This window comes from Mauremys mutica, chromosome 7, assembly GCF_020497125.1.
Source record: "Mauremys mutica isolate MM-2020 ecotype Southern chromosome 7, ASM2049712v1, whole genome shotgun sequence".
Taxonomy (NCBI): Eukaryota; Metazoa; Chordata; order Testudines; family Geoemydidae; genus Mauremys; species Mauremys mutica.
The window spans coordinates 129,189,031-129,209,140 of record NC_059078.1 but is presented as its reverse complement, the minus strand read 5'-3'; the positions used below and the strand labels follow the sequence as shown (position 1 = coordinate 129,209,140).

Here is a 20,110-nt window from a genome sequence, read left to right as displayed (position 1 = left end):
CTTGGCAGTGGTGGGAAAGTCGGGGAAGGGAGATGAGCAGAGATAAAGCCTTTGGTACCATCCAAAAGGAACTTCCCGCAGGGTGCAGGCCTGCTTACAAGGGATTGTCAAGGGGTCCCATCACCTGTGCAGAGACCCAGCACAATGGCATGAGTGCATCGGAACAGGTTTGTCATCATGGTTTTCTGTTGGAAAATTTTTCATGAAATCCTATTGATTTCTCTGAAACTTCTTGCTAAATGAAAATTCTGAGTTATGACTAGTTCTAGCACAGAATCGCCTTGTGTTGCAGTGTGGGGCTTGGCTTGGGCGGTGCATGGCTCCAGCATTTGGGGAGGCTGGCACGAGCACCAGAAGCTCCTCTGGTGCCTGGACCTTGGCTCCGCTCTGAGGCCCACCCCTGCTTGGCGTCTTCCCCCTGAGGTCCTGCCCATGCTCCGTCCCAAACCCCGCTCCCACTCGATCCCCTCCCAACATGGCCTCCCCGCCAGCCCCTTGCCATTGCTCCTCTTCTCCACGGGGGGGGGGTGAAGGAGAGGAGCGACTCGGCAGGTAGTGAGGTCTTCAGGGGAAGGTGTGGAACAGAGATGGGAAGGGGTAAAGCGAGGGCGGGGCCACGGGGAAGAGTGGGAGTGGGACCTCAGGGCAGAGCACAGGTGGGGCAACAGTCCAGGCATCTGTGCTCTCAAAGGCAGTGGGTTGGCAGCTGTTTGGGGAGGCTTAGCGTTCCCTGGCCTTAAATACCTGCCACCTATGGGGCCTGGCTTGTTAGAAGGGCTGTAAGCAGCTACTGATGAGGATCATTTCCCTGGTTTTGTTACATATTCAAGCACCTTCTTCCATTCCAAGTGCAAATCCTGCTCCATTCCTGCACTGGTTATTATTTATAATTTATTTGTATTACCATAGTGCCTGGGAGCCCCAGGCATGGCCCATTGTGCTAGGAGCTGTACAAACACAGAACAAAGCTGTCCCTGTCCCAAGGAGTTTACAGTCTAAGGGCTTGTCCACACTGGCACTTTACATCACTGCAACTTTCTCACTTGGAGGTGTGAAAAAACACCCTCCTTGAGCGCAGCACGTTTCAGTGCTGTAAAGCGCCATTGTAGACAGTGCAGCAGTGCTAGGAGCCGCGCTCCCAGTGTTGGGAGCTACGCCCCTTGTGGAGGTGGGTTTTTTTATCGCTTTGGGAGAGCTCTTTCCCAGCGCTCTGCCACGACTACACAAGCCAAGTTAAAGTGCTGCCTTGCCAGTGTAGACTAGCCCTAAGCCTAAGACAGCTGGATCCAGACAGAAGAGGGAGTACAAGGAAATGATTGGGGCAGAGGGGTTTCAGCAGGGGCGGCTCCAGGCCCCAGCACGCCAAGCGCGTGCTTGGGATGGCAAGCCACTGGGGGCACTCTGCCGGTCGTGGCGAGGACAGCAGGCAGGCTGCCTTCGGCAGCTTGCCTGCGGAGGGTCCACTGGTCCAGCGGCTTACGCCTGCGGGAGGTCTGCCGAAGCCGCGGGACCAGCGGACCCTCCGCAGGCACTCCACCGAAGGCAGCCTGCCTGCCGTGCTTGGGGCGGCAAAAATGCCTAGAGACGCCCCTGGGTTTCAGCAGTGGGCAGACGCTGGAGTGGAGAGGTTCTGGCATGGAATTGGAGGAGAGGAACTCCAGACTTTGTGCCTGTATGTCCCTGAATGTTACTGAGAGAAGCCATTGGAACTGATGGGAGACTTTTTAGCTGAGCAGCAGCAATAAAACCCAATAATGTGGAGTGGGAAACTGCCCCAAACGCCATTGCATGCAGAGCTTGGAAGTGGGAGAGAAATGGAGCCCACAGGAGGAAATGCCCCTGAATGAGGGAATCAGGCTGGGGCCCAGGGAAAGGACGGGGATGCAGGCTTTGTGGCTGCCCGAGTGTGCTACCCCTTTAAGAGCAGGAGGAGGGCACGTGGTGTAGTTGAAAGTTGCTGGGACCCCGGAATCTGCAATCTGCGTGGATAAAATGTCTCAGAATTTGCCTGAGAATGAGGGGGCTGGACTGCTGGGGAGCATCAGGCAGGACAGAAAATCAGGAAGCAGGCAGCTGCCAAGGAAGGGCACAGACAGGAAGGCAGGAGCCCATCCGCATGCTCACCTGCAAACACTGTGCCACATGTACGTGTGTGTGTTCTGCTTGATCTACCTGGATGTGTCTGTCTAGCCACCTATCGTGCCTGCTGTGTCTGTCCATTCAATTCAGTGTGCTTGATTGGGGTGACACGCAATACATGTGCTGCCGGCATGTATCAGAGGCAGACCCCGTGGCTCTGTTAGCGGGTCTGGTCTGCCAGGACAAGGCTTCACACTGTCTGGCTTTGAGCCCTGGCCATTCCTGCTCTGTAGTGCAATGCCATCTGTCCATCTCGCCCAGGTGTGAGTCTGTCTATCCCACTTTGCCTGTGTGTCCATCTGCACTGTTCTGCCTAGGGGCGTGTCTGTCCTGCTGTGCATGTGTATATGTCCTCCTGTCCTGCTCTGCCACTGTGTGTGTCTGTCCTCCTCTGTGAGAGTGTGTATGTGTCTCCCCTGCTCTGTCCATTTGTGTGTCTGTCTGTTCTGCTCTGTCTGTCTGTCTGTCTGTCTGTCTCCCCTGCTCTGCTCATATTTGTGCATTCCCTCTGATGCTTAGCAGAGGGAGACGTTGGGCAGGGAGCCTGGACCTTGTCTGTGCACTCGGACCCCAAGGATGAGGGCGATGTGAGCGGCTGCATCTGCTCAGGCTCAACCCTTGTCATGGCCAGTCCAGCGAGCACAGACTGATCCTGGCCTGGCCTGTTATCTTTGGTGTGCCAGCAGGGGAACATTTGGCATCTAGGATCACGGAGGTTGGTTATGTGGACCATGTCACTTCCTTGGGAACTGATGCCAGAGCCTGCAGACCCTAAACAGGGCATCGTAGACCATTCTTGGGTGTGGTGCGTGGGCCCCACTCTCTGGAAAGAGCAAAGGGGAAATGATGGCGACAAAATGCCATGCTCTGGAGAGCTTGCCTGTCCATGGAGGGCTCTGGTACTCACTCCCAGTTGCCTGGGGCAGGAACTCCAGCTCCAGGCTTTGGCACCTGCCGGCTCCATTGTGGCTGCTGGAGTCATTCTCAGCTATTCAAATGGAAATGACCTGAGCTGGAGAATAGAAGCCCTGTTCCCCCAGCGAGGGGCAGGGCAGGGGAGAGGAGAGCCAGGGGTTCCCGGCCAGGCCCTACACCCCAGCAGGTAGGTAGCTCAGCAGTGCTTCCTCTCTGGGATCCTGCTGCTGGGCGCTGCCCCATGCTCATCCAAAAGGGAACAAAGAGAAAAGGGGCCCATCCTGGGTGTGGGAGGGGAAGCAGGTGGGCTGCCTAGTTCAGCAGGGATCAGTGGAGGGACAGGCTGGGGAGGAGGGACACGACAGTCAGCTCTACAGGGATTGTTCCCAGGCTCCCATTCTGCACAAGAAGGGACAACCCAAGTCCCTGCCTATTTTCTTTGTGTGTATGACAGGGGGCGGTTAATTTTCTGCTCCCCTTTGCCTGGAGCTTGTAGTTTTAACAGCCAGCGTTTCCTAGCTCATTAGCATTTACTGTCCGTCCGTTTTGGATCCAAACCCCACTTGTAGGGCCTGACCCTCCAGTAGGGCCTGTAAATGTCTCCAATCTCCCAATGTGGCCAGACTAGGTGATTGGCCACTGGTCTAGTTGTATGTTTGAAAAGTGCAGCCCAAGCAGTACCCCCCCCCGGGGGGGGTTCAGGAACTAGAACATTGTGGGGCTGGGAGAGATCTGTGCAGCAAAGCGTGCTCACCTGTTGTGTTTGCTGCCAGAGTCAGCAGGGAAGTGGTTCACATTAGCACTATATTCCAAGGTGGCCTTCAGCATTTCCCATCCACCTCAGGCTGAAGTGAATAGACTCTCTTTGGAGGTGAACTGTGGGCTGTGACTGACTCTGTCCATGCAGCACCAGTTGAATGAGGCCCCAGCGGTCTCCTGGTCTCCTGCAATACAAATTATTGTAATGTGGGAGTGGGAGCAGGAGCACTCAGGGCAGTCGGTGGGGTCAGACCTGGAGCCCTCAGGAGGCCTGGACTCATGGCAGGACATGCCAGCGTGCCAGGGTCTGTCCTCGAGAGTCTGGAGCTTGAGGGCAGGACATTCCTGCTGCCCTCGTCATTCAGAGTGGTTCAGCTGCCCTGGGGCTTGGGGAGATTTCTGCACTTGGCAGGGTCCAGGCAATGCATGGGCCTTGTTCATGTCACAGGCCCACGGAGGATGCAGGCATCAAAGGGGGCTTGGCCATCGGCTGTCAGTCTCTGGAGCTTGACCTTGTCTGTTTCTTTCAGAAATGACCCTCCTTTCCTCACAGACTGTGTCCCTGGAGGCAACATCTGGCACAGCCGCCACCGAGAAGCAAAGGATGCTAGAGAAGAGGTCGAAGGTCATTGAGGAACTCCTTCAGACAGAACGGGATTATATCCGAGACCTCGAGATGTGTGTGGAGCAGATCATGGTGCCTCTGCAGCAGGCGCAGGTGGGGAGCCTATGGCAGGAGGTGGTGGGACAAGAACAGCCAGACAGGATCAGATCAGGGGTCCATTGAGTCCTGTTTCTGTCTCCATGGCTGGCTTGTTCAGTGCGGGGACCCCTAGTGGCAACTGTGGAATCTTCTGCTCAGGGTGGGACGTTTCACTCTAACTTGTTTCATTTAATGTTTGGCTTAATTTTTGTTGTGGCTTACGTGACTTGAACCATTATCATTGTTCATAGAAATGTCCAATCCTCTTTTGAATCTTGCCAAACTCTTTACTCACTCTTGTGGCAGTGAGTTCCACAGATTAATTATCAGTGGGGTAACTACTTGTCTCCTTTCATCTGTTTTAACTTTGGTGGCATGAGAGACGGTCGTGGTTAGTGGAGCCGGACTACAGCCTGTAGGAGAATGCGGGTGCGAGGGGGAGGTTGCTGTGGGGGGGTGAGGCAGAGGCTGCAGTGGGCAGATGTGGGGTGCGAGGCAGGTTGCTGTAGGCGGATGAGGGTGCGAGGCGGAGGTTGCTGTGTGGGGGATGGGGGTGCGAGGCGGAGGTTGCTGTGCGGGGGATGGGGGTGCGAGGCGGAGGTTGCTGTGCGGGGGATGGGGGTGCGAGGCGGAGGTTGCTGTGGGGGGATGGGGGTGCGAGGCGGAGGTTGATGTGCGGGGGATGGGGGTGCGAGGCGGAGGTTGCTGTGCGGGGATGGGGGTGCGAGGCGGAGGTTGCTGTGCGGGGGATGGGCGTGCGAGGCGGAGGTTGCTGTGGGGGGATGGGGGTGCGAGGCGGAGGTTGCTGGGGGGGGGATGGGGAGTGTGAGGCGGAGGTTGCTGGGGGGGGGATGGGGGTGCGAGGCAGAGGTTGCTGGGGGGGATGGGAGGTGCGAGGCACAGGCTGCAGTGGGCAGATGTGGGGTGTGAGGCGGAGGTTGCTGTGGAGGGGACGGGGGGTGCGAGGCAGAGGTTGCTGTCGGGGGGACGGGGGTGCGAGGCAGAGGTTGCTGTGGGGGGGACGGGGGGTGCGAGGCGGAGGTTGCTGTGTAGGGGACGGGGGTGCGAGGCAGAGGTTGCTGTGGGGGGGATGGGGAATGCAAGTCGCAGGTTGCTGTGCGGGGATGGGGGTGCGAAGCAGAGGTTGCTGTGCGGGGGATGGGGGTGCGAAGCAGAGGTTGCTGTGCGGGGGATGGGGTGCGAGGCGGAGGTTGCTGTGGGGGGGACGGGGGTGCGAGGCGGAGGTTGCTGTGGGGGATGGGGGGAGGTGTGGGGGGTGGAGGTGCGAGGCAGAGGTTGCTGTGGTGGGGACAAGGGGTGCGAGGCAGAGGTTGCTGTGGGGGGGATGGGGGTGCGAGGCAGAGGTTGCTGTGGAGGGGACGAGGGGTGCGAGGCAGAGGTTGCTGTGGGGGGACGGGGGGTGCGAGGCAGAGGTTGCTGTGGAGGGGACGGGGGGTGCGAGGCAGAGGTTGCTGTGGGACGGATGGAGGTGCGAGGCAGAGGTTGCTGTGGGGGGGACGGGGGGTGCGAGGCAGAGGTTGCTGTGGGGGGGACGGGGGGTGCGAGGCAGAGGTTGCTGTGGGGGGATGGGGGTGCGAGGCAGAGGTTGCTGTGGGGGGAGATGGGGGTGCGAGGCGGAGGTCGCTGTGGAGGGGACGAGGGGTGCGAGGCGGAGGTTGCTGTGTGGGGGATGGGGGTGCGAGGCGGAGGTTGCTGTGTGGGGGATGGGGGTGCGAGGCGGAGGTTGCTGTGTGGGGGATGGGGGTGCGAGGCGGAGGTTGCTGTGCGGGGGGATGGGAGTGCGAGGCGGAGGTTGCTGTGCGGGGAGATGGGGGTCCGAGGCGGAGGTTGCTGTGCGGGGGGGATGGGGTGCGAGGCGGAGGTTGCTGTGGGGGATGGGGGTGCGAGGCAGAGGTTGCTGTGGGGGGATGGGGGTGCGAGGCAGAGGTTGCTGTGCGGGGGATGGGGGTGCGAGGCGGAGGTTGCTGTGCGGGGGATGGGGTGCGAGGCGGAGGTTGCTGTGGGGGGATGGGGGTGCGAGGCGGAGGTTGCTGTGGGGGGATGGGGAGTGCGAGGCGGAGGTTGCTGTGCGGGGATGGGAGTGCGAGGCAGAGGTTGCTGTGCGGGGATGGGGGGTGCGAGGCAGAGGTTGCTGTGGGGGGGACGGGGGGTGCGAGGCAGAGGTTGCTGGGGGGGAGATGGGGGTGCGAGGCAGAGGTTGCTGTGTGGGGAGGGGGGGTGCGAGGCAGAGGTTGCTGTGGGGGGGTCGGGGGGTGCGAGGCAGAGGTTGCTGGGGGGGAGATGGGAGTGCGAGGCGGAGGTTGCTGTGGGGGGAGATGGGGGTGCGAGGCAGAGGTTGCTGTGGGGGGAGATGGGGGTGCGAGGCAGAGGTTGCTGTGGGGGGACGGGGGGTGTGAGGCAGAGGTTGCTGGGGGGGAGATGGGGGTGCGAGGCAGAGGTTGCTGTGGGGGGATGGGGGTGCGAGGCAGAGGTTGCTGTGGGGGGAGATGGGGGTGCGAGGCAGAGGTTGCTGTGGAGGGGACGAGGGGTGCGAGGCAGAGGTCGCTGTGGGAGATGAGGGTCCATGTGTGAGGTTGCTGGTGGGGAGATAGGGAATGCGAGGCGCAGGCTGCTGTGGGGGGATGGGAACTGCGAGGCAGAGGTTGCTGGCGGGAGGCATGGAGTACTGTGGTGGGGCTGTGCGGGGCATGGGTGAGGTCGCTGTGGGGCCTGGCCTTGAGTATTTCTCCCACCTGGATGCTTCTCTTCCCATCTTTGCAGGTGCAGAGTGTGGACTTTGAGGGGCTCTTTGGAAATATTCAGATGGTGATTAGCTTCTCCAAGCAGCTGCTGGGCGCCCTGGAGGCTGGGGATGCTGTTGGTATGGAGTCTGTTATTGCTTCTCCCAAGCCAGGCGGGCCCTTAGGGGTGGGGGTGGAGGGTGAGGGCGCTGTTTCAGTGGGAAGGTGCGGGCTCAGCTCATCTGCTGCCTCCCAGCCTTTTTCCAGGCCAGCCTTGAGCCCTGCTGCTTGTTCTCCAGGGCTTTGTCCCATGCTCAGTGACTCCAGTAAGGAGGCTTCCCCTGGGAGATCTCCATGCCTGCTGGGTCTGTGCGCTGGGACATTCAGATCCCTCCAACCCCCCGCAGGCTCACTGCGTCCTGGGTCTCCCTGGAAATTCCCTGGCGCACCTCAGGGTGTTCCCACTCTATTCCCTTCCTCTCTCTTTCACCCCTCCCCCTCTCCGTGGCTGGGCTCGCTCTGCCCCAGTGCTCTCCTCCACTCATGCCAAAGGTGCAGCTCCCCAGACTCTGTCTTGCTCCCCTCCATGGGCTCGGCTGACCAGGGATCCTGCCATTGGAGGTCTCTGGCATTAGGCTCCTTTGGTTTTTCTCCAGGTTTTTCTTGACTAGGATAAAAAATATTTTGAGGCATTAGTGAGCATGTTCTAACTCGTTTGAAATCCCCTTGGCAGCAGCTCCCCCACCACCACTTGCTAACGGGCAGCTTGCCTCATGAGAGCTCTCACAGGGATACCTCCTACCCCTTCCACCCCCTTTCTGTCCTAGTCGTGGCAAACCCTCAGGGCTGCCCAGTTTCTCCCCACTCCCCCTCCCACCATGCATGATTCCCTCCTGGGCTTTGTGCATCCTGTGTGGTTGACTGCGCTGGAGCATGCCTCAGAGTTATTCTCTGCTCCTAGTGACCCTTTGCTCCTGCTGTCCACCTGCCAGAGCTGAGCTCTCTGTTCTCTCTTTTGAACTCCCAGGAGCTCAGCTCTTCTCTGTTTGCTGGGTCCCACCTGTGACAAACGAGTTGCCCTGGGGTTGGAGAGAGGGGCGGGATGGCGGAGGTGGGAGTATGAGAGTCCTGTGGAGCCTAGAGCAGTTGGGAGGAGGAAGTGCCCAGTGAGGTGCTGACATCTGCTGGGGACTCAGCTGGTAAACGCCAGAGGGATTGGGGAACCTCCAGAGGGATAGAAGTACTGTAAGTTGGTAGTGCAGTCAGCACAGTGGCTATGTGTCCGTTAATGTGTATGCAAAGACAGTCTGAACTGCCCTGGGCTCCATGGCCTTCTGAACATGCCAGACCCACTGAGGAGAGATCCAGGAGTCAGAGCTATGATCTCATCGTGCTATTGACCTCTATCTCCACTGTGCCATGAGCCAGCCTTGATCCCTGCTGCTTTGTCCGTGCTGACTCCCTGGCCTCCCCACATGTGTGTGAAAACCCGGTCCACATCCATAAAGCCAGTCCCTTATCCTCTTTGGGTCCGTCCTTTGCACTCACCTGTGCTGTGATACCCTCAGAGCACAGCCAGGGATAATAGCCAGGCAGGTGGGGAGCTGAGACTGCTGCCCACTATGCAAAGTGAACTGGTCTCACTGTTAACATTGTCTTCCTGCCCACCCCCACGTGTCTGCTTCTGCCTCTGTAGCGTCTGGTTGTAACTCAGGTTGTGGGCTCCAGGGCAGGAACTGTCTTTTTGTTCCTGGCACAAGGGGCCACCGTTGTCGTGGGGCCGTCGAGCACTGCCCCAATACATGTAATAAGTAATGAGTGGGCATGGGGCGCTCAGTGCTGGCAGCTGCGCAGCGACGGCAGCGGGCGGAAAAGCAGGAGGATGTACAGGTGCATTAAGAATGATTGGAAAGTAAGCTGGGTGCTCTAATATTGCCGTCCTCTCAAGCAACGTGTGTGCAGGGGGAGTGGACAGCTCTGGGCATCTCGCCAGGACAGAAACAGAGATTGTAAAGGCACCAGGGCTGAGCAGAGCTCAGGGTGGGCAGGAGCCACTGAGCAGCCTTGGTCATTCTCCACAGGGCCAGCATTCCTGGCGCACCAGGCAGGGCTGGAAGAGGTGTACAAAGTGTATTGCCAGAACCATGATGAGGCTATTGCACTGCTGGAGGCCTACGAGAAGGACGAGAGGATCCAGAAACACCTACTGGACTCCCTGGAGAACCTCAGGTGATTGCCTTCCCCACCCCGCATCCTGGCCAGGAGTCTGGGCCGCCTCCTTCCACACTCTGCCCCTCATCCTGAGCATGCTGAGACAGGAGCCTGCCTTCCTGCCCCTTTTGCAGACTCTCTCTCTACCCCTACCAGAATACACGGGACTGTCTTGGTGTCCAGGTCCCTTTGGTCTCTGAGGCCTTAGCAGAAGAGAAGAGACAACAGTAGAAAAGGCCCCCTGGCCTGAATGCCTCATCTCCCCTTCCCACCCCAGGCAGGATACCTGCAGGGCCCCTCCTGGGTTACAGTGAACAGCACGTCTCTGGGGTGAGGATTCCTGAGCCTTCGGTCCTGCCTAGTCAGTGGCTTGATGGCGCTGGCTTCCTTGCCTGGCTGACGTTCTCAGCTGCCTGGCTCAGGGTCACAAAAGGCTAATCCCCCTGAAGCCAGCAGCTTCAGCCTCTGGGCTCTGGGCCAGAGCAGGCAGCTGCTTCCCAGTGTCACTGCAGGGCAGAGGTGCTGGCTGCTGGAGCCCGCACCTGATCGTCCCATTAACTAGCTTCCTTTCTTTGCTTTTCCACCCTCTGCGTCCCTGCAGGAGCCTGTACAGTGAGTGGTAAGTGCCTCCTTCCCATTACTCACTGCATGCCTGTCAGTCTGTCTCAGCCCTGGCACCCATCCCCACAACTAATATCCTCCTTCCCTAGGCTGTGTGCATGCCTGCGGAAACATAAGTGCTGCATGGAGCCTGTGAATGCGGAAGCCTGGGGCTGGGTTTGGTGGGTCTGGGGCGTGGCTGGGCTGGGCTGGGCAGAGGAGGGAAGAGTAAAGGGTGTCTGTGCAGGAGTATGGCAAAGCAATGGAGAGGTCATGTCCAGTGTAGACAGTTCATATAGAATCGGTCTGTACAGAGTTTAGGTTAGGGTCTGGGCTCTGGGGCACACAGCCAGGATAGTGGGATGGAGGGTGCGAGGCTGATGGGTTGGTGAGATTGTGGGATCAGGATTGATGGCAGGCAGGATTGTGGTAAAAGGAAGGGGTTGGCGGTGCACTAGGCCCGGGCAGTTTGAGGCTGATGTGGATTGCAGGGTGTGAGTTTGCAGCAGGTTTGAGATGGGCGGACGCCTTGGTTTTTAGGAGCATGTGAGTCTGGGGGTTGAGGTTGGGAAGCTTTGAGGATGTACGGGTGCAGTGAGTTACTGAGATTCAGTAGCTTTGGGGGGATACGTGCAATGGGTTGGGGTGGGTTTGGGGGGCAGGGTAGGCACTGTTCTGTGGAGCTGGATTGAAGTTTGATGCATCTCGTTCCTCCTGACTGCCAAGGGGCTGCACAAACTACATCAACCTGGGCTCCTTCCTCATCAAGCCTGTGCAGAGGGTGATGCGATACCCACTGCTGCTCATGGAGCTGCTGAGCGCCACACCTGAGTCGCACCCTGATAAGGCACCACTCGCCGCTGCAGTCCTTGCAGTCAAGGAGATCAACGTCAACATCAACGAGTACAAACGTCGCAAAGACCTGGGTGAGCCGGCCTGGCAGAGCTGGGATGAGGAGGCACCCCCAGCGCAGCTGGGCACAGCAACAGGGAGGCAGCAGGGGAGATGCGGCAGCTGGGCTGGGAAGGCAGCTTTGGAGAGTATGTGACAGCTGGGTGTGGGGGACATGGTGGCAGGGCTGCGGTGGAGATGGGGTGGCAGGGGTGATGTGGTGGGTGGGGGGATGGGGATGCAGTGGCTGGAGGGAAAGAGGGAGGTATTTGGGGATATGCAGCACCAGGGGTAGGTGAGGAGGTTGCAGAGCAGTTGCTGGAGTGGAGCTTTGATTCCTGCTCCTCCCTCTCCCAGTGCTGAAGTACCGAAAAGGGGATGAGGACAGCCTCATGGAGAAAATCTCCAAGCTCAACTTCCACTCCATCATCAAGAAATCCAACCGTGTCAGCAGCCACCTCAAGCACCTCACAGGCTTCGCCCCCCAGGTAATCCACCTGCGCAGCTGGAGCCCCCTGCAGGCAGAGGGAGCAGAAGGGGGGCTGGTACCCCTCTGGCCTTCCCCTTCTAATTATGCTCATCACGCGGCTCTGCCTGGTGATCCACAGCTCAGCACAGATGGGTGGGGGGAGTGGTCAGTGCCCCGGGCCTCTAGTCACCCCAAGGTAATGTTTAGCCAGAAGTTCTGCCTCAGTATCCGGAGCCCGGTACAGACATGGCCAGGGGTCAATGCCTCTGGCCTCTCTCCCCTCTGGGTAAGTGTATGTTGGGATGTCAGTGTCCCTCAGTCTCTCTTCCGTTGGAGGGAGGCATTGCCCATGGCCTGTCTCTGCTCTGGGAGCAAAGGGCCATCTGCAGTTCCCATTGGGTAGGACACTGTGGTGCTGTATTTGACCCCTTTGAGCCACTCTCCATCACAGCTGAAGGACGAGGCCTTTGAGGAGACGGAGAAGAATTTCCGGTTGCAGGAGCGGCTGATCAAATCCTTCATCCGAGACCTTTCCCTCTACCTGCAGCATGTCCGGGTGAGTCCGTGCTCGACTGGGGCTGCCCTCACTAGTCAGCCTGGTGGGGTCAGTGATTCCCTTCTCCTAGAGGAGGGTTCAAGCTCTGGCACATCCACGGGCGGCTCTAGGCATTTTGCCGCCCCAAGCACGGCAGGCAGGCTGCCTTCGGCTGCTGGTCGAAGCTGCGGGACCAGCGGACCCTCTGCAGGCAAGCCGCCAAAGGCAGCCTGCCTGCCGCCCTCGTGGCGACCGGCAGAGCGCCCCCCGTGGCTTGCCGCCCCAAGCACGCGCTTGGTGTGCTGGTGCCTGGAGCCGCCCCTGGGCACGTCCCATTCTCTGAGGTGAGAGTGGGAGGGGAGGGAAGGGACCCTGTTCTCTGGGTCACTGGCTGTGTGGGAGGGGTTCTGCACAGCCCTCAGTCGCAGGTGATCATTGCACTGACTGCTGTTTGTGTCCCTTACCCCAGGAGTCGGCCTGTGTGAAGGTGCTGGCAGCAGTGAGCATGTGGGACTTGTGCATGCAGCAGGGCAGTGGGGATCTGGAGCAGTTGCAGAAAGTGCATCAGCTCATCAGCGACCAGCTCTTCTCCAGCTTCGTAAGTGAGCCGCCTCCTCCCCTGCTCTGTGCTGACCTGCTGTCTCTGCATGGCGGGGGCAGCAGGGCCCTCGGAATGAGTGTGGGCGGGTAACACAGCTCCGTTACACGTTCCGGACTACGAATGTTGGTGTGCATTTACACTCCAGGTAATGCCAGCTGGGCGGGTTGGACCGTGTGGTTTTGAGCTGGGGAAGGCTGTGAAGCTTGGAGTTAGGCTTGGGTTTTATTGACTATTCACTGACAAAACACGTAATTGATGTAGATTTATGGTAAGGGAGGCGGATTTAGGGTGAAACATGGGGTGTTAGCTAGAGGGGAGGGTTTAGGGTGAAATACAGCAGAAGAGAGTGAGGGGATGAAATTGGATGACACAGGGTTGATGTGGATGTTGATTTATGAAACATGGGGGGTTAGCAGTGGCCAGATTAGGGTGAGACAGAATGATGGCTAGCAGGGAAATTGAGGGTGAGAGTCGAAGGGGTCACTAGAAATGGATTGAGGTGATACTTGGGGTGACTGTGGGGCTCAGGGATACTACAGAGCGTGACTCAGGGAAGTTTAGGGTGAAATGAGTGATGTGATGAGAGGTGAAGATTAGTGAGAGAAAGCACGAGTAAGTGGGAGATGATTGAGGGATTCATGGAGTGGTCAGTGAGTGTGATATGGGGTGGTGACTAGAACGGATGATTTACTAATAAAATGGGGGTTACTAGAGGGAAGATTTAGGGTGAGTCATGGGGTGGCCTCAGGAGATGTAGAGTGAAAAGAGGATTGACTAGAAGGGAGGTCTTAGGTTGAGGCACAGTGTTGGGGACTAGGAAGGAAAGTTTCATGTCAGATATGGAGGCAATGAGGTCTGGTGATAATGGAAACTAACGAGGGGTTTTAATTAAGTTTGTGCTCTGCCCCCTTGGAGCTGGCAGTGGCCACTGGGAATTATCTGCATGTACTGCTGCTGTGTTCACTGTGTTAGGTGTAACTGCACTGAATGGTAGTGGGATTAGTGGGAGCAGTTTGGAAGAGCTGTGATTGTGATAGGAGGGGATCTGAGGGGCTGTACTCCCCTTGGGGGGTGAGCCCCTCTCCCTGACCCCCATGTATCTGATCATAGGGAAAAGTATACCTTGAGAGACCCAGTCAGCCTCACTTCAGTGCTGCTCTGTGTAGGCTGTGTCAGTGGCTGGGCACAGGGGTCTTGCCGTGTGTGTGCTCTGTGTTTAATGAAGGGTAAGGGAACATATTGTGTTAGATGGCATTGTACATATAAGGGCTCGCGGGTTGTGAAAGGTGTTGAGGAGGTTGTAAAGTTTAGAGATGTGGTATTCTATCTACGGAGTAGGTTAAATGTTTGAATGTATGGCAGGAGTAGGTAGCTCTTGTTCAGTACCGCACAAACGTAGAGTGAAAGTATGTGTCACAGGCATATTGGGGCTTTGCTCAAAGAGGGCAGAGTTAAGATTATGTGGGCATGTATCTTAACTCTGTATTTCCTGGTTTCCAGACGTTTGAGTTTTATCCATTCCTCTAGTATCTCTGGAGCACTGGTTCTCAACCTGTCATCCATGGACTATGTCTAAGGGGGTCCATGAAAGATTTTGACTGAAAACTGACTGAACAGAATTCAGCTATAGATACAGACAATAGATTTCCAAAGGGGTCTGCACCTCCATTCAAAATTTTGTAGTGGTCCACAGATGAAAAAAGCTTGAGAACCACTGTTCTGGAGGACATTAAACAGCGGCTACTAAAGTTAGACGTTTTGAAATCAGGAGGTCCACACAACTTGCATCCATTGCATCTGGATGGTTAATGTTGATTTTCAATAAGTCTTGGAACACTGTGGAAGTTAAAGAAGACTGGAAGTAAGCTACTGTTGTGCCAATATTTTAAAAGGGCAACCAGCGTGACCTGGGTAATTATGGGCCTGTCAGCCTAACATTGATCCCGGGCAAGATAATGGAGCAGCTGGTACTTTGCATCTGACAAAGTGGGTATTCACCTACGAAAGCTCATGCTCCAATACATCTGTTAGTCTATAAGGTGCCACGGGACTATTTGTTGCTTTTTACAGATCCAGACTAACACGGCTCCCCCTCTGATACTTGATAGAAGAGAGTGATTGGAAAAGAGGGTGACATGGGGGCTGACTAGCGAGAAAGGGTGAGACACTGCAGGGGGATGAATTAGACTGACACTGGGCTGAGGAGGAGGAACAAGGTGGAGTGATGGGGAGGAATTGAGGTAAGACGGAGATGCAGAATGTGGTATTGTAAGGGTCGAGTCAGGAGGAAGTACCATGGTGTGTGATTAGGATGAGACAGAAGTGATTTGGGAGGTGGGTTAGGCTGAGACGCAGTGGGGGCGATTTGGATGGTTTTGTCTGAGAGTTGGGAGGTAACTGAGATGGAAGCTTCAGCCTGAAGCACAGTGGAGTTGATGGGGAGTGATTTAGGGTGAGACACTGAGGTGGCTGGCAGAGAGGGGTTAACGTGAGGTGCACCAGCAGGAAACGTGGGACTAGTGTAGGGCAGAGGTTCTCAAACTTCGGCAACCCAAGGACCCCTATTTTGATTTAAAAATTTTTGTGGACTTCCGTCCCCTGCTCAGCCCCAGGTCCTTCCCCTGCTCCACCCCTGCCCCTCCTCTTTCCGCCCCCTCCCTCGAACGCACCCTGTCCCTGGTCCTCCCTCTCCCTCCCAGCGCCTCCTACACACCAGGGAACAGCGAGGCCCATGGACCACAGTTTGAGAAATGCTGGTGTAGGAATACGGTGGGACAGAGGAGAGAGAGGGCAGAGATGGCATTGTGCTGCATACCAAGCTGCCACCAGTGCAGGAATGGACACTGCTGACAAATGGGTACATGGATTCGGACCCCGGGCACAGCACGTGGTCCTACCCTGTGTGGTTTATCCCTGTCCACAGACCTGCCACTTTGGAAACACTCATATAGCTTGCCAGGTCGCACTGGATGGAACTGACAAAGAGGGACGATTCAGGCTGATCAGTGGGGATTGGGGTAAGGGGTGACTAGGAGGTATCTGATGAAGGTAGCTGAGTGAAGGGAATGTAAATTGAATCTCAGTCCACGTTTAGTGCCAGTGAGATGACTCTGGCTGTCGAATCAGGACAGCTAGGACTCTCCATCGCTTGGGACACGTGCAGCTAGCTAGATAAATCCCTGAATAACCAGCTGCCCTGGCTGAGAGAGGCTGAACCAGGAAAGAGGGGGATGCCCTGTCACCTGCCTCTTGTTTCACCGTCTTCCAGAAAGAGAGGACGGAGCGGCTGGTGATCTCCCCTCTCAACCAGCTGCTAAGCATGTTCATGGGGCCGCACAAGCTGGTGCAGAAACGCTTCGACAAGCTCCTGGACTTCCACAACTGCACGGAGCGGGCGGAGAAGCTGAAGGACAAACGGACACTGGAGGAGCTGCAGTCAGCTCGCAACAATTATGAGGCATTGAATGCCCAGCTACTAGACGAGCTGCCCAAGTTCCAGTGCTGTGCCAAGGAGCTGTTTGCCAGCTGCTTGCGGGGCTATGCCAGGGCTCACTGCGACTTTGTGCACCTGGCACTGCGGGAGCTGAGGCCACTGCTGTCGGTGAGTTCCCAGAACCTAGCTAGGTCCCACTCAGCAACAGGGGCAGGGGATGGAGCAGGGAGGATGTGATTGCAGATACTTCTAGCTCACTGCAGACATGCCTCTTTGGAGGTTTTCTCTCATGTGTTGGGGGAGCTTCTGCTTCCTGAGGTTTGTCTCCCTTGTGTGCGGAGCTGTGGCTGTCGTGTCAGACTCTGGCCTCCCCTCGAGGCTGCGCCTGTAGGCTCCCCCTGCTCCAGGGGACTGGATACTGTTGGTGGCAGGGGCTGCTGTGAAAGGTGCTGGATCAGCAGGCCTTGGGGCTCACCCTCTGTCCCCACAGCAGGGACTGCAGGGGAAGTGGCAGGATAGGCTCGCCCCTGCCCTGCCAGAGGGGCGTTCCAGGGCTGGCTCAGTCCTTGCCCTGGTCACTGGTGCAGGTTCTAGACCAGCATCTGGCTCATCTTCCGCTGAGCTGCCCTTTGGCTGCTGGGTCTCTGGGTTAGCAGAGCTCTGCTGATGGCACCGTCCTACCCTCTGCTCCTGTTCCAGCTGCTGCGAGTGGCTGGCAGGGAGGGGAACCTCATCTCCATCTTCCAAGAGGAGCACAGCCGAGTTCTCCAGCAGCTCCAGGCTTTTACCTTCTTCCCGGAGTCCCACACGGCTGCCAAGAGACCCTTTGACAGGAGGAGCGTGGAGCGCCAGTCTGCCAGGCGGCAGCCACTCCTAGGCCCAGTGAGTCCCTTCTGCCTTGTTTCGGGGGTTTGGTCTGGGGAGCCCAAGGGGGCCTTCTCATGGGTGTCTTGTTCCCCTCCAGCCCAGCTACATGCTGCAGTCGGATGAACTCCGAGCTGCCCTCCTGGCCAGGTATCCCCCGGAGAAACTCTTCCAGGCAGAGCGCAATTTCAACGCAGCCCAGGACCTGGATGTCTCGCTGCTGGAGGGTGATCTCGTGGGCGTCCTCAAGAAGAAGGACCCCATGGGCAGCCAGAACCGCTGGCTCATTGACAATGGAGGTAGGTGGGGTTCTGTGCCTCCAGCAGCACAGGGTCTTCCCTGATTCTGCCATCGGCCAGGATCCATGAACAACTAACTGTAACCCTCCGGGGACAGGCGGCCACTCTGGCCTGTCTCCTGTGGTCTCCTCTCTGGTTTATAATCCTCTCCCCTTTGACCCACTCTCCTCTCCATGGGAACCTTTTCGTCTCTGACCCTGACCCCGCTCCCTTCTCCGCAGTGACCAAAGGCTTTGTGTACAGCTCCTTCCTGAAGCCCTATAATCCACGCCGCAGCCACTCAGACATCTCGGTGGGCAGCCACTCCTCCAATGAGTCCGAACACAGTAGCTCCTCACCGCACAGCAGCAACACCCTGACCTTCAACCCGAGTGGCATGACCGTGACCTTCACCCAGAAACCTCTGCAGGACTGTGCCTCGCCAGGGGATCCATACCACTCCCTGAGGTCCCGCTCCGAGACAGATGCTGCCTCCCAGCCCCAGGCTGGCTCTTCTGATAGAACGGTTCCCATGGAATCCAACCAGCAGCCCAATATGACACCAGCTCACCAACGCTACAGTCGTCCTGAGCTGAACAGCAGCTCCAGCACCCGCAGTGGGCACCCTGGCAAAGCATACCTCAGGCCGGCACCTTCGCTGGAGGACAGAGACTCGGGGCTGGAGAGCAGCGAGTCTGAGGGCAACCAGGTAAGCCCCCCTGCTGTCCTTGCTCTATGGGGGAGGGGCTGCAAGTCACACCCTTCACTGGGCAGAGGCTGAACCCTCCCTTCACTAGGGAAGGGGTGCTGGTACGTGTGAGGCAGATCTGGTTGATCAGTCCAGAGGGTGCTCAACCCCCACTCCACCCCAGGCCCCGCCCCCACTTCACACCTTCCTCCAGCCCCCCACCCCTGTCCGACTCTTCCCTCCCCTGAGAATGCCCTGGCCCGGCTTCTCCCTCTCCCATCCTGCACCTCCTGTCTGCCACTGATCAGCTGTTCTGAGGTTGTTCTTATGCCCTTATGACCCTGGGAAATAGTCCTTTCCCCTTGCTGTGCCTCAGTTTCCCTCTGAGTGTGTCTGAGTAATTCTCACACTACACAAAGAGCTACGTGATAGTGTTGATCCTGGCCTGTTGTTCCTCAGGCCCGGCCTGGCTCTGACCCGCTTTCTCCCCCTGTCCCTCTAGGTCTATTATGCTGTCTACACCTTTAAAGGCCGAAGTCCAAATGAGCTGAGTGTATCAGCCAATCAGAGACTCAGGATCCTACAGTTTGAAGATATCACGGGCAATCGAGAGTGGTGGTTAGCTGAGGTGCATGGGAGGCAGGGCTACGTGCCGTCCAGTTACATCCGGAAGACAGAGTATACGTGAGGCTGTACCATCCCCACAGAGAGACCACGTTCTGGTGCCTTAATCCCAGCTGGACCATGTCAGAGACTTGTGGGGGAAGGGTCTGCGACCCTGCTGGGCTGAGGCAACCGGTATTGCTCACTTCTGTGTGAAAAGCCAACCCTCCAGCCACCGAAAGGCAGGCAGTATTGCTAGTGGTGCTGGGCGGCCCAGGCCCTGCCGGGGCTCGGCCCCGCCCAGGCAGCCGTCAGTTGGCGTGGTGACCGTGGCTTGGCCAGGGGCAGTGAGGTTACAGGGAAGCCTGTGCAGCAGGAGTTAATGTTGCCTCCTGTCCTGTCTCTTCCTCCTAGTATGGCAAGTAGCTTCCCCCTCGATCTAGCTGCTAGGAGCTGACTGGGCCCCACTGGACACAGAGCAAAGCCAAGGAAGAGGCCCCCTCGCTCAGTTCAAAGCTCTGCTCCCTGCCTCTGTGCAGCATTTTCTTTCCTTCAGCGCTTCTGGTTTAATGCCAAAGATTCCCTCTTTGGCCAAGTACCATTGAAAGCAACCAGGGCTGTTGAGAGCATGAGCCCCACGGCTCCTCAGCAGTGAGCAGGAGCATTGGGAGCAAGGGCCAGGCTCCCTCACCGGGCAGGGGTCAAGCTGTAGCTGGGAAGTTGGGGCTGGAGTACAGAAGCTGTTACCTGCTCAGGGTGGGATTCTGCCCTTCCCCCACTCCATGGAGAGGACTCACTGTCACTGGTTATGAGCCATTTGATTCCACAGCTGGGGAGACCCATCTCCCCAGAACCGCCTGCCTCCCTTGGGGGAGATGCTGGTCTAGGGTATGTCCGTGCTGCAGCAGGCACTGGAACGCCCAGCACAGACAGGCTCACACGCTCCGCTGAAGCATGGGCAGGGGCAATGGCCAGGGCTAGCTTCCCGCGTCCAAGCCCCGCCGGCCTGCTGGACTCTACCTCGGGCGGCTAGCCTGTGCTGCAGCAGCCACTCTGCTGCGTTTAGCATGCACGTCGGCTCTGCCCGGGCTGAGAATTCACACCTCCTCCCTGCAGTGGAGACATACCCTGGGTTTGGGCTCTCCCAGGCCCTCGTTTCAGGACTAGCAGCACAGTGCTGCTGTGGGAGATACATGATACTCCTTGCCATAGTGCCCAGCAGGCAGCAGCTGCCCACAGAGAGCCCTGCCTCCAGTCGTTCAGCTGAGCCAAAGGGAAGACAGCAGTCTCACCTCCCTGTCACTTGAGCCATTTCCCCTCCTCACCCCGGCCCACCCCCAGAACTTGGGGGTCCATCCCTTTGCTCTCACACGTGTCCCAATGCTGTGAGAAGCTGGTGAGAATCTACCAGATCCTTTGGCAAGAGTGTAGGATAAAGGCATCAACATACCACACTGCCTACTAGGCTCTGGCCGTGTGCCCCCAGAATGGGGCAGCACTATTGGAGGGGGTGTATTTGGGGGCTGCTGCTCCTGGCCCAAGAGACACGTCCTCCTTCTGTGCTCTGACGGCAGTGTGTGTGTGTCCCCTAATTAAAATGTCTCCCTTGGTGTTGCTCAGGCTTGTTTGCGTCAAGTGCCATGTTCCTGGTCAGGGACATGCAGCTGGCAACGCTGTAAG

The 20,110-nt window shown here is 57.7% G+C and overlaps 1 protein-coding gene across 4 annotated transcripts in view; it reads left to right on the top strand.

Moving 5' to 3' along the window:
- LOC123375127 (dynamin binding protein) overlaps positions 1–20,040 on the top strand; it is an 80,186-nt gene extending 60,146 nt beyond the window's left edge. For all 4 annotated transcript variants that reach the window (XM_045025779.1, XM_045025778.1, XM_045025780.1 and 1 more), the window contains 13 exons: positions 4,344–4,531; positions 7,298–7,397; positions 9,339–9,486; positions 10,070–10,087; positions 10,795–10,994; positions 11,317–11,447; positions 11,880–11,984; positions 12,433–12,561; positions 15,833–16,165; positions 16,697–16,879; positions 16,962–17,160; positions 17,382–17,848; positions 18,330–20,040. In XM_045025779.1, the coding sequence (XP_044881714.1) occupies positions 4,344–4,531; positions 7,298–7,397; positions 9,339–9,486; positions 10,070–10,087; positions 10,795–10,994; positions 11,317–11,447; positions 11,880–11,984; positions 12,433–12,561; positions 15,833–16,165; positions 16,697–16,879; positions 16,962–17,160; positions 17,382–17,848; positions 18,330–18,515 (2,387 nt within the window). In that variant the 3' untranslated portion in view covers positions 18,516–20,040. The remainder of the gene's footprint in view (positions 1–4,343; positions 4,532–7,297; positions 7,398–9,338; positions 9,487–10,069; positions 10,088–10,794; positions 10,995–11,316; positions 11,448–11,879; positions 11,985–12,432; positions 12,562–15,832; positions 16,166–16,696; positions 16,880–16,961; positions 17,161–17,381; positions 17,849–18,329) is intronic.
- The last annotated feature ends 70 nt before the right edge of the window (positions 20,041–20,110 follow it).